The 13385-nt window shown below is 40.0% G+C and overlaps 1 protein-coding gene across 1 annotated transcript in view; it reads left to right on the top strand.

Annotated features, from left to right (window-relative positions):
* Positions 1-13385, top strand: part of hk2 (hexokinase 2) — a 54972-nt gene that overhangs the window by 33289 nt on the left and 8298 nt on the right. Inside the window, exons 12-15 of the mRNA XM_041936938.1 lie at positions 7388-7507; positions 9534-9629; positions 10037-10136; positions 10300-10483. Of these exons, the coding sequence (XP_041792872.1) occupies positions 7388-7507; positions 9534-9629; positions 10037-10136; positions 10300-10483 (500 nt within the window). The remainder of the gene's footprint in view (positions 1-7387; positions 7508-9533; positions 9630-10036; positions 10137-10299; positions 10484-13385) is intronic.

The raw sequence follows: 13385 nt of genomic DNA, 5'->3' as shown, positions 1-13385 counted from the left end.
ATGTTGCAGAAGGGCTGGAGAGAATAGAATAATGAGGGCTCCCAGGAAAACTGAGGTTGTGGTGCTTGCAGTTTTGCTTGTATCCTAGGTTAATGTGGCCAATGTCAGTATATGAAGTCCCATTATCTGTAGCAGAGAGAATGGAAAGGCTGGTTAGCTTTTATATTAGAAAATGGTTGGGTGCTCCCAGGTGCTTAAGCAATGTAGCTTTGTATGGGAAAGGAATACTTCAGCTGCCAGTATCCAGTCTAACAGAGGAGTTTAAATGCACTAAGGTTAGGACAGAACTTTTGTTATCTGGGAGTAAGGACATGTTAGTTAGCAATGTGGTTCCGAATCCTTCTGGGGGGAGGAAATGGAACCCAAGGGCAGCAGTGTAGGAGGCAGAGGCAGCTCTTAGGCATGCAGAAATAGTAGGAAATCTTCAATTTTGGCCGGGGAGGCTTGGGGCTTGGCCCAGGCATACCAGTGTGGAACAAAGCAGGTCTAAAGGAGAAAAGAAAGCTTGTAGTGGAACAGGTGCGTAGGCAGGAGGAGTTGTTAAGGGGGGCAAAAGCAGTTGGTCAAGCCAAACAGGGACAATGATTGAATTGGGAAGGTGTTGAGAAGAGGAAACTTGGAGGGACCTGTGGAATATGGAGGAAGGCCGTATTAAATTTCTGATAGGGGCGACATACGATGTGTTGCCAACCCCGCAGAACCTAAGTCTCTGGGTACAGGGTGATCAATCGTGCCCACTCTCCTCAGGTACAGCAAGTTTAAAGCACATTTTGTCTGGTTGGTTTTTGGTTGTTTTACTGTTTTGTTTGCTTCTTGAAGGAAATGTTAGAAGAAGCTGTTAAATCTAGCCTGTGGTTTAGGCCTCCATCTTCAGCACCCTCTAAACTTTCTTCCCCCCTACCCGAACAAGGGTCTGTATCCAATCCCTGCTTTCATCTTTGACTCTACCTCTTTACTTTCTACCCCCCCACCTGAACCAGGGTTTGTATTCCCACCCCAATTTTATTGGTGCAGTTGGTGAGAGGCAGGGGTAGATGAGGGATCCTAAAACACCGACCCCAGATAGCGGCAAGCTAACGCTAGCAGCGGGGGCTAGCAACACATTACACACTTCGGAGCCACCCGCTTGGTTCTCCGCCGAAATGCAAAAATTCGCAGAAACAATTCAAACCTCCGTCACGACCCGACTACACCAAGTGGACGCCGCGCTGGAAAAGATGAGCGAAGTCATACACACGGCAAACACGAGAGTTACCGCATTGGAAGCCAAGAGCTCCGAATACGAGTCCGCCGTTGTGGACCTACGCCAGGGGCTGACAGAGCTGGAACGGCAGCAGCAAAAAGAGGTGATGGAGCTCAGAGATAAACTCGACGAATATGAAAACAGACAACGCCGTAAAAATCTGAGAATTGTGGGATTCCCACTGGGAGTAGAAGGGACTAATGCTGTGGACTTTTTGGAGAAATGGCTACCGGAAATTCTGGGACTCTCCGGCCCGATAGAAATAGAGAGAGCTCACCGTGCGCAACAGAGACGCCCGAACGAGCAAGGAGCACCCAGAGCCTTCGTTCTCAAACTCCTTCGCTACAGAGATGTGACCCAGATACTAAACACCGCCCGCAAAAAAGGGGAGCTATTCTATGGCAACTCCAAGATTATGATATTTCCTGATCTCTCTCCCAGGCTACATCAAAAGAGAATGGCTTTCACTCCCCTGAAAAAGCAGCTTCGACAAGCTGGAGTGAAATACGGGATGCTGTACCCGGCCATACTCAGAGTAGACACGCGATCAGGAGGGACCAAGTCGTTTGACTCAGCGGAGGCAGCCTCCTCGTTCCTGCAGAGAGAATACCCGGAGGTAATCTCATCATCCTAAAGGAGACACTCACGGTATTTATGGAGATGACACTCGGAGCCCAATAATACTTAAGACTACGACTGATTTTGAAAGGGGTCTATTTATTAAGTAGCATATGGGAGGAACCATATTGCTGGTCTGAGCACTGGTTTTAAGAGTTAATTTATTTTAAAATTGTCCCTCTCTTTTCTTTTTCTTTTTCTTTCATCATTTACAAACTATTAGCAGCTGAGATATTGCGGTATCCTCTTTGTTACATTCTATATATTGTGCTAATTTTGGATTTGATTATTATCATACATTTTGTGTTCAGAGTATATTGGGCGGAGTAGTTTGCTTTGGTTCAGTTTGAAGGTCATTTAAAAGTTCTAGTTTCATGTAATTCAGTCACTGTCTTTAATGTAGGGTCTACTCAGAGACTTACTATATGTATCAATACTGGAGGGCTGACGACAGCCTAACTATGTTCGCAATGCTTTCATCACCGCATAAGTTCAGTGTAGGTAAGAAGACCTCGATAGGAAATGAGGTCATTATAATGGGGTTAGTTCTTACTGGTCTATTCAGATGCTGTTGTGTGTTTTTTATTTTTATTTTATTTTGTTTTATTTTATTTTTAATTTATTCAATTTTTGTTCTTTCTTTCACATTCAGATGTGTAGACTCTGCTATGCATTACCAGTCAACCCAGCTACTATATTATTATTACTTAATCAATGGCAATTAAACCCTTGCAATACAGATGCTTAACCCTCAATGTTAAAGGTATCAACCACTGTATAAAAAGAAAACGTATCTTCAGTTACTTAAAGCAACATCAGATAGACATAGCCTTACTGCAAGAAACTCATTTAAACGACACAGAGCACTTAAAGTTAAAACAAGGAGGCTTCAACCAGGTGTTCTTCTCTTCCTTTACTTCACGAGCTAGAGGAGTGGCTATATTAATTAGCAAAAAAATTCCTTTCAGACTTATGTCCACCTGCAAGGACAAGGGAGGGAGATGGGTCATTATTCAAGGCTTCATTCTCTCTCAACCCATCACCTTAGCCAATATATATGCGCCCAATTACGATGATCCGCAGTTTTTCCATGATATTTTTTTTAATTTGCCAAATCCTCCCGATGAAACTTTCATTGGTGGAGACTTCAATCTGGTGCTTGATCCTATCCTAGACAGATCCTCAGCAAAGCAATCTACCCTATCGCAAGCTGCAAAAACATTAAAAGTAGAGCTCCGAAACTCCGGCCTTTGTGATATATGGCGTATGCAGAATCAACGGACAAGAGAATACTTTTATTCTCCAGTCCACAACAGCTACTCAAGAATCGATCTATTTCTGGTCCCTTTGGCTAAAGCTCATATAATCCCCCCTTGTGAATATTTAGCGAGAACTATCTCTGACCACTCTGGGCTTCTGATTACGATTCCTTCCATTGAGTCATTTGGCTCCCCCAAAAGATGGCGTTTCAACTCGTATCTACTTAACGATCCTGAATTTATAGAATTTGTTAACAAACACCTAGATCTTTTTTTCGAAATAAATCAGAATTCTGCCTCACCTATTTCTGTTTGGGAATCAATGAAAGCCTACATAAGAGGTCTAATCATATCATACACCTCCGGCAAACGTAAAAAATATAGTTCAAAAGTGGATACTCTAGAAAAAGAAATAAAAGAACTCGAAGAGCAATACCTAGCATTAAGTAACGCAGAAACCAAACAAAAACTCAGGTCAAAACAATTAGAATACAATACTATAACCACTCGGAAAATAGAGAATGCAATGAGAAGGACAAAGCAAAGATTTTATGAGCAGGGGGATAAAGCTGGGAAGCTACTTGCCTGGCAGATTCGTAGGGAAGAAGCCCAAAAAGAAATACATATTTTGAAATCTGGTTCTAATGCAATTACTAATCCCAAAGAAATAAACAATATGTTTAAAAATTACTATGAAGCTCTTTACTCTACTCAAGGTAACTTTCCTGAAAAAACAAAAAACTTTCTTGATAAATACGACCTTAGAAAGCTTAGTGAAGAAGCCAGGGAGAGTATGGAAGGAGATATTACGGGAAAAGAAATAACAGAAGCCATCTCCAAAATTAAATCAGGGAAATCCCCCTGTTTGGATGGCTTTCCCATCGAATTCTTCAAGACTTTTCTCCCTAAACTGCTTAAACCTTTGCTATCGATGTACAATTACGCTATTGAAATCGGAAGACTGCCAGAATCTTTAGAATTGGCATTAATTATGGTTCTACCTAAACCTGGGAAGGACCCGAAATACTGCAGCTCTTACCGACCAATTTCACTTCTTTCCACAGACTATAAAATATTCTCTAAAATACTATCAGTGCGTTTAGAAAAACATATGCCAGATTTAATACACTTAGACCAAACTGGATTTATCCAGAATCGCTCCCGTTTTGATAATGTCAGAAGACTTTTCAATATTATCTATGCCTCTGAAACAGATAATTCTCCTACGATCGCCGTGTCGTTAGATGCCGAAAAAGCTTTCGACCGCGTGGAGTGGCTCTATCTCTTTGATGTAATGAATTGAATGAATTTTGGCCCTACCTTTATCAAATTGGTTAAGATGCTATACAGATGCCCAATGGCTCAAATCCAAACAAATAATGATATTTCTTCTAAAATTACCCTCTCACGCTCCACTAGACAAGGCTGTGGTCTCTCGCCCTTGCTATTCGCACTGGCAATAGAACCATTAGCGACAGCAATAAGATCCCACCCACTAATTAAAGGAAAACAGGTGGGGGGCGCAACCCACAAAATTTCATTATATGCAGACGATATCCTAATTTATTTAACTGATCCGGAATCGTCAATACCCATATTATTAGAAACATTAACCGAATTCGGGGCTTTCTCTGGATATAAAATAAACCACAATAAGAGTGTTGTTATGCCACTTAACACAGCAGGGTCTCAAATATCGAGACATAACATACCCTTTCAATGGTGCTCTGAGAAATTAACATATCTGGGTCTTCAAATCCCCAATGTATGTTCAAGGGCTTTTTCTCTAAACTATCTACCTTTATTAAAGAAAACTGAAGCGGAGCTTAACAGATGGATGAACCTTCCTCTGTCTTTGATGGGTCGAATCAGTTGTATCAAAATGACTGTCCTGCCTAAATTTCTCTTTCTCTTTCAGATGCTACCTATCGCAATACCTAAATACTTTTTTAAACAGCTACACTTAGCTGTATCTAGATTTATATGGAAGGGCAAAATTCCCAGAATAAAGTTGAAAATCCTTCAGGGAACATCTCAGGAAGGGGGAATGAAGCTCCCTAACTTTGAAACCTATTACTGGGCAGCACAGTGTCGAGCGGTCTGGGTATGGAATGCAAATTTGCAACATCCCCCTTCTTGGGTACAGATGGAACAGCAGGATATCAATTCTCTAAATCTTTCATCGATTTCATATGTTCCTTCACTCAAACAACTTTGTACACTAACAACAAACCCATTTATAAAACACACCTACAAAATATGGTCTGATTTACGTAAAAAGACTCAAAGTAATCAACCCTTATATAACCTTACTCCCTTTCATGTAAATCCGTTTCTACCAAATGTCCTAAGAGATGGCATCACCCAAGTGTGGTTCACAAAGGGAATTAAGACATTTGGGGACCTATACAAAAATGGTATCCTAGAGTCATTTGAAAATCTCACAGCCAAATACAGTCTTAATAAAAAGCACTTTTTTAAATTTTTGCAAATCAAGCATTATATCCGAACGGAACAGGGGGGCAGACTTCTACCAGTTAAAAAACAACCCTTGGATGATACATTGAACAGCAAAAAGGAGCTCAAGGGGTTTATATCCCACATGTATGCTGGTATTAACAATCTGCTCATAAAAGAGGGGCTCAAGGTTAGGGAAAAATGGGAGGCTGACTTGTCTTACAACTTTAATGATGTTGATTGGACTGAGTTGTGTGAAAAAACCCAGCGCTTTTCCTATAATAGTAAACATATACTAACCCAATATAATCTACTACATAGAGTTTATTACACCCCCGAAAGACTACACAAGATAAAACAGACAATCTCTCAATACTGTCCAAGATGCAAATCTGAAGTTGGCTCTCTTCTTCATATGTTCTGGTCCTGTTCACAATTATTCAACTATTGGGAAACAATACTTAGAACCATATCTAAGATAACCAAAATAATTATTCCATCTGAACCAAGGTTAATTTTATTAGGGGACACATCGATTTTGCCTGTAACGGGCAACAAAACTAGATTCATAAGAATAGCTTTAACAACAGCTAATAAATGCATAGCTCTTAATTGGAAGAATGAGCTTCCGCCCCCACCCTCACTCTGGCTTAGCGAACTGACCTCTTGCATCCCCAATGAAAAAATAATGTACAATTTAAAACAAAGACCAGATAAATTTAAAGGAGTATGGGGTGGTCTACTAGATCATTTAAACACAGCAGACTTAGCTGATTGAAAGGTCATTATTACTTGCTATTACTACTTGTTATTACTACTATTTTTATTTTATTATTTATTTTATTTAATCTTATTTAATTTAATTTAAATTTAATTTTTGGTTTGTGTTTTTTTTTTTTTTTTTTTCTTTTGTGCCTTCTCTCTTCTGTCTTGATCCAATTGTATTATGACTTGTATTTACAGTAAGTACATTTCTTGATTTACATTATACCAGTAATGGGAAACGGGGAGAGGGAATGGGAGGGGGGTTTGGGTCGGGGGAAAATACTATGTTCACAACAATTTACTTGTACAATTGTCTTGAACTTGTTTGAAAAATTCAATAAACAGAATGTTTAAAAAAAAAAAAGAAACAGTATAGGTGAATCTAGCTGTATGGTCTTCTTCTGTTCCTCTTAGCAGGTAGCAGTTAGCATTAGCATTAGCATTGGCATTAGCTAAATAGTTGCATCGGAACTGTGTTGTCTTCTTCTGTTCTTTTTAGCGGTTAGCATTAGCTAAATGGTAGCATCGGTACCGGCCCCTACCTGGAGTATCTCCTAAACAGGCTTGGGTCAGTTGAACATGGCAGTGCTGTTTGGATTGTGTAGGAGGACTCTGGGACGCCGGAGTTCACCGGCTAGCCTCCTGGAGGTGTAGAGGGACTAAGTAGGCGAAATACCGTTGAAGGGAGGTATCCACCTGATGACCCCCAGAGACGTGTTAGGAATCACTGCTCTTTGGCATGTATAGAGGCAGATTAGGGCTCCAAGGTTCTTCACTGAGAATGAATCCTCTTTTTGAGCACAAGTATCTTGTGTTTTAATCAAATAAAAGTATGTGGAATGTCCTTGAAGACGCTGTACAGTTTCTGTAGTATTGTTGCAAAAACTCACTATGAGCTGCTTAGCTTCACACAACACATAAGAGTAACACAAGAGAGAGACAAAAACACTTCGCTAAAATGAGGTGAACATACCTTATAGAGATAATCCATAGTAACCTAATATTATTGTGCTTTTTTTCCCACTTTCTGTCTCTCATGTGCCAGCTTTTCAACCACATTGTGTCCTGCATTGCCGACTTTCTGGAATACATGGGCATGAAAGGAGCGTCTTTACCTCTGGGATTTACGTTCTCCTTTCCCTGCCATCAAAGCAAACTGGATCAGGTAATGTTTGATCAATTTTCATTCTAAGCGTAAAGCTTGCTATTTAACATATTAATAGCATATTAAACGTATGCCTGGACTTCAGGTAACAATGCCATTAAGCTGGCAGAAACTATATGCCTGCGTTTTTTCACTCTCCTGTTCTTTGGTGGATTTCCCCAAAATAGTGACTGGAATCTACTGTATTTACAGTTGAGTAAAGCCGACGGCTTTCCTTAACATGAGTTAAAAAGAATGTATTTATTAGCCAAAACCAGCATAATCTACAGACTCCAAACTTAATAAAATACATGCACATAGACAAAACACACTGCAAGTAGCACAGATGACAATGGAAGCTGTTTCCAGAGGACACTAAGAAGTGATGAACATGGCAAGAATACAATCTAAAATGTATGTTTATTTATTTGTTTGTTTTTTGGTGGGACAACCAGTTTGTCCTAGCCATAGCCATGTTCCAGCAGCGTTTCTCTATTTGGTTGTGTTATCTGTTTTTGCACCATGTTTCTGTATTCGGTTGTGTTTTGTCCATGCACACGTGTTGTCTATTTGGTAAAGATGTTTTCTTCAGTTGCAGTGCATTGAGCTCTCAAGGTTAATGTAACAATCAATGTTTTTCCACACAATGCTGATAGTAGTCTTATATCTGTACAGGTTTAATGTGTCCCAGGTGTCCTTCAAAATTGTTTGTCTCACTACACAGGGAGACACCATAATTGGCACATGATGTTTTAATACTTAGCCCATACATTCACACCATATGACTCTTACTATATTAGGAAGAGGGGGTTGAGGATGCTAAACATGACTCTGGAAGGACTGTAGGACTGTAGTTTTTTGTATTGTTTTTTGTAATTAAATGAAAGCATTTTCCAAAAGGATTGCTGAGGTTTATGCATCAGGCTTTCTGTTTGAAGAAATTGGTATCGTGTCATGAAAGATTTCCACGTCCCAGACAAATGGGCGAAATTCTGGCCAAATATTATTTGTGTTTATGGATTTTCCTATTTTCCCATGTTTTTTGTGTCTAAGTGACCAATGGAGGTATAACTTTTGAAACTGGTCCAGTACTGAGCAAGAGCGCTGAAGCTGGCAGCTACAAAACAAAAAGCAATGTACTGTATATTCCCTCTGGACTTTTGTGCACCGTTAATGTATGTCCACTTAAAGTGTTTGTTTTTGCCACTGACAGTTTCAGATTTTTATTCTAGGTGTCTGATAACATTATGGAAAGGATCCCTTTTTGTTAAACCAGAAACAGACACCAGACTTCATTTACAGAAGAAGTAATTTTATTATTGTGAAACAAACTTCATTCAAAGTCAATAGAAACCAGATAAAACTTAACAAAACTGTCTTGGTTCATCCTCATACTGTTCCAGCAATCACCACCAACTCTAGTTTGGTCGAAATAAACCTTTAATTCACTGACTCTGGAGGGGAGTAAGAGAGGGCAGACATCAGCGAAGCAGCAGGGAAGACTGGTGTTTAGAGCCAGAATATTTTCACATGTAACTCGGAAAATAATTTTCATTAGACCCAATGACCGGAGAGATTTAAATATGTCAGATGTCTTCACCAGATTTTCCCTGTAAAAGAATGGTTACTACAAGATAACGGAAACCCTGTTAAGCATGTTTGCAATCCTTTGGGGTTTGGTTGAATGAGGTCCTATCTATGCACTTGAGATAATAACAATTTCTGGCAAATTTTCTTATCAAAATTATGCGCCAACATAAATGATTAATAATATGCTTTGAATCTGAGACACTTGACAAAGTACTATGAAACAGGAGCACAGAAATCGCATACTTGCTCCAACAAATTTTAGATTTTCTGTATATTTTTAAGAAAATTGTACAAGAATGTGCTGACAAAATGTTTTTTTTTTGCAGTTGAGCTTTATTTATCCCCTGCAGCTATTGCAGTGACCTCCACATATCTTTAGGATAGTCAAATGCTGTTTGTGTTTCTACACACACAGAATCACACACTCACACACAAGTCACTGCTGTCATCTTTCCAGGGCATTCTTCTGAAGTGGACAAAGGGTTTTAAAGCCAGCGGTTGTGAGGGACAAGATGTCATTACTTTACTTAAAGATGCTGTCCGCCGCAGACAGGTCAGTACACACATCATAAGTATGTTGTCAGAAATTTTATTGAGAAATGTGGCCTGTGATGGTTGAAATAATATAATAAAATGCATACCCACAGCTGCCAAGGTGGCTTACAAACAATGCTGACTTAAAAACAGCTTGCATCCTGTCTGTCATACAGTTCTGTAAGAACTCAGAATAGCAGTAATCTGCTTTTTATTGCATATGATGTAGAAACTGAGTTGTAGTGGCCACTCTGTGTGTAAGTTTTCAGGGAGTGTGCAGTTGGCATTTTTTGTTCAGTGTAAAACAGTGTTTTTGTTGGTTAAGATATCACTGTACTTAGCACTTGTCACTATTTGAATGTTTTTTAATGTGTTTTAGTGGAATTGACAGTTGGAAATGATTTCTTTTTTTATCACTGCTTTCAGGAATTTGACTTGAACTTTGTAGCTGTGGTTAATGACACAGTGGGAACCATGATGACCTGCGGCTATGAGGAACCCAAATGTGAAGTGGGACTCATCGTAGGTAAGTCTGTCTACCCCCCACCTTCCTCTCTAGAGGCCAGCCTCTTTGTCCCTTTGTTCCATTCTTTTTTTAATTTAAATGGGAATGTTTCCCTTTGAAATAAAAGACAGATGTTTTCCTTCCATGACCGTGTTTGTAATACCTTTCCCCCTGTCTAATTCAGGCACAGGGACCAACGCCTGCTACATGGAGGAAATGCAGAACATTGAACTGGTGGAGGGTGATGAAGGTCGTATGTGTGTCAACATGGAGTGGGGAGCATTTGGTGACAGTGGCGAACTTGATGACTTCTGCACCCAGTTTGATCACATTGTCGATGAATGCTCTAACAACCCTGGGAAACAGAGGTACTGGATGGGTGATTTATTAGATATTAGTTTTACTATGCAGTGTCTGAAAAACAACCAAAAGGTGCCAGAAGTCAAATAAAACCGCATTGCATGTAGTCACAGATACAGTATAAACCGATATGTGAGAGGGCGCCAAGGACAGATGGTCAAAGAGACAGATTACAGACAAAAATACAATTGGGGCCCCTCAGATTATTTCTGTAAGAAGAACTATGTAGCAAATGAAAAAAAATGACTTTACCGGAGCTGTCTTCGAGTAGCGTGAGAGTCATAGACAGAGCCTGAAAGTGGTTGTCTCATACCAAGTGCATTAACGTTAATAATAGTACTTAAGCAAATACCTTTGTGGTAGTGAAGCTAGCACTGTTAGCCATTGGTCACCCTTAAAAGCTACGCTGCCCAATGAGCACTCTTAAATGTTAATGCTCACAAAATTTTGGTAATAGTGACCTTTTTTTGACTGCTTGTCTTTTCTTTTTGCTCTTCATTTTTTGTGTTTCCTCAAATTTCAACTTGCATGGTCAATGCACAGCATCAGTTCTTGGTGAGACGACGACATACTGGCTGATCAATATCTAGTTTAACTTCATGTAAGATGTACTGTATATGCACACACATTCATACAGAGACACTGTGCAGGCTCCAGCAGTGCATTTTCAAAGCGCTGCATAAATACCCAGGTCTCTTGTGCTGGTCTGTTAAAGATAATGCATCACTAATAATGTGGAGGTCCAGTAAGTGCTTGACATTTAGGGCAACACACTCAATTTTATGAGTGCTGGTATCCATTCTCACTGTTTGTCAAACCTTTGAGGACCATGTAGCTGATGTTCTTTAAGTGCCTTTAAACTGTGCACAGTTCTGTCTCGATATCAGTAATACTTTATTAGGGACACGGGGCAACGCACCGAGTCACTGACCCCTACAGCTATGAAATAGCTGCAGGGGCCAGTGACCGAGTCACTATTGTTATACTGCGCGTTTCTTCTTATTGTTATTTTTCATCAACCTCCAAAATCTTGTCCCCTAACTCCTCCTACAGCTTGAAGAGTTGTAGGACAAATTATATATCAAAACGTGCGGTTTGATCGGGATCAGTGTGCTATTACTTTTCTCTACGAAATACTGCGAAAAAGAAAAATCATTGGAGTCTTGCAAACATCTATAGCTCAGGCAAACATTCACCGAGAGACTTCATTTAAACTTTAAACTGTAGACACAAGTCTGGTGTATTGGTGTATTCATCCACATTTTGATTGGTCCTATAGTTTTTGATCAGTCACTGTTCAATGACAATGATTGTTTTTGGTGAAATTTTGAGATTATAATGGGTGTGTATTGTGCGGAATGTTCGTGCTAGAGTGGGTGACATCATATGCTAGAGTGGGAGAGAGTCTAAAAATTCTCTGAAACATTTCTCTTTCTATCGTCCCTACGGCCACAAATTACACTCTACACACATGATTTATACACTTTTGTAGACAAACTTGTCTTCTTTCATCTGATTTTTTTTCACCAAAAAAGCAGAGAGACTTAGTTTAAATAGTGAGAAACTTTTGTGCAGCCAGCTCCCTCCTCCATTCACTCTAATGCAAAATTCAGAGCTTTTTTTTGGAGAAAAGCAGAAATGCCACCTGTCTTTACATCGCGATCAAAAGAAAAGTTGTTTGGCAAGGAAAAAAATTCTTACACATGGCTACTCAAGAAGGTCTTTTGAGTCCGATGATCTATAGTACACTCTGATAGGAGGTACGGTTCTCTCAGAAGAGGCTGTAGTTCAGGAGGTGCGCTGAACCCAAATCTCACCCCATACTGCCTGTTTCTGCCCAGGGTGGCTCTGTCGTCATTGACAACCACCTCAAGTTGTCATGGCAACCTCTGAGCTGAAGCCAGAGCCACAGCTGGGAACAATTCATTAATCAGGGACTGACTAACTCTGATATCTGCTGTTAATACTGCTGAGCCCTGTCTGTCATACACATGTACACACACACACACACACACACAGACAAGTTTATGTGATCACCGTTACAGATGCACACACACACCAGAACACATGCGTGCATATGCGCACACTCCTCTCTCTCTCTCTCTCTCAATCACACACACACACACACTCACACACACAGAAGAATTAATGTGATTACAGCTCCTCAATCATTGCTCAGTGAATGATGATCATGTGTCTGTGTGATTAGCTCTGGTCATGGCTTTAATTCCCATGTTGACAGAGATGTTGTTCCCCGTGTCCCTTTCAAAATTTCCCAGAGGGAATTTTCTAGTCATTATTAGTACTGTACATGAAATTCACTCCATGAACGTATGACCACTTCTTTGTCTGCAATGCACTGCCATGTTTGCATAATTACATCTAGCACTCTACCTCATTGACTCTAGTGCAAGTGGATTCACGTTATTGATTGAACAAGATTAAAAGATTCAGTAAGGAGTACTTACTGAATCTTTTAGTCTTGTTCAATCAATAACTCCAACGCATGTTAAAAACAATACTCTGAGCTTAGTTTTAGCCTCAGGTCTCTTCCCCACTGAGTTTAAACTGAGTGATGTCTGTTTTGAATCATAAGTCAGTATTGTTCAATGTACAGCTTTCTCCCTCCCTTTTGTATCCTCAACTCAAGTACTGCTAGTCTCTGGCACAGCTCTCAACTGGTTTCATTCTTATGTCACAGACAGGACCTAGACAGACAATATCAAACTACTGTTCATACTGCCACTCCCTGTATTTTGGTATCAATGAGTCCTCAGTTTACAGCTTACAACTTGTATGGAATCCTGAGGTCAGATTTCCATGCAGGTGTAAAAAACAAAATGTACACCTGTACTGGTGTCTTTGCACTGGCTCCCGTTCGGCATTGCATTTGTCACAAGATTTTTCTTG

Source organism: Chelmon rostratus, chromosome 5, assembly GCF_017976325.1.
Source record: "Chelmon rostratus isolate fCheRos1 chromosome 5, fCheRos1.pri, whole genome shotgun sequence".
NCBI lineage: Eukaryota > Metazoa > Chordata > Actinopteri > Chaetodontiformes > Chaetodontidae > Chelmon > Chelmon rostratus.
This window is presented reverse-complemented; position numbering and strand designations above follow the sequence as displayed.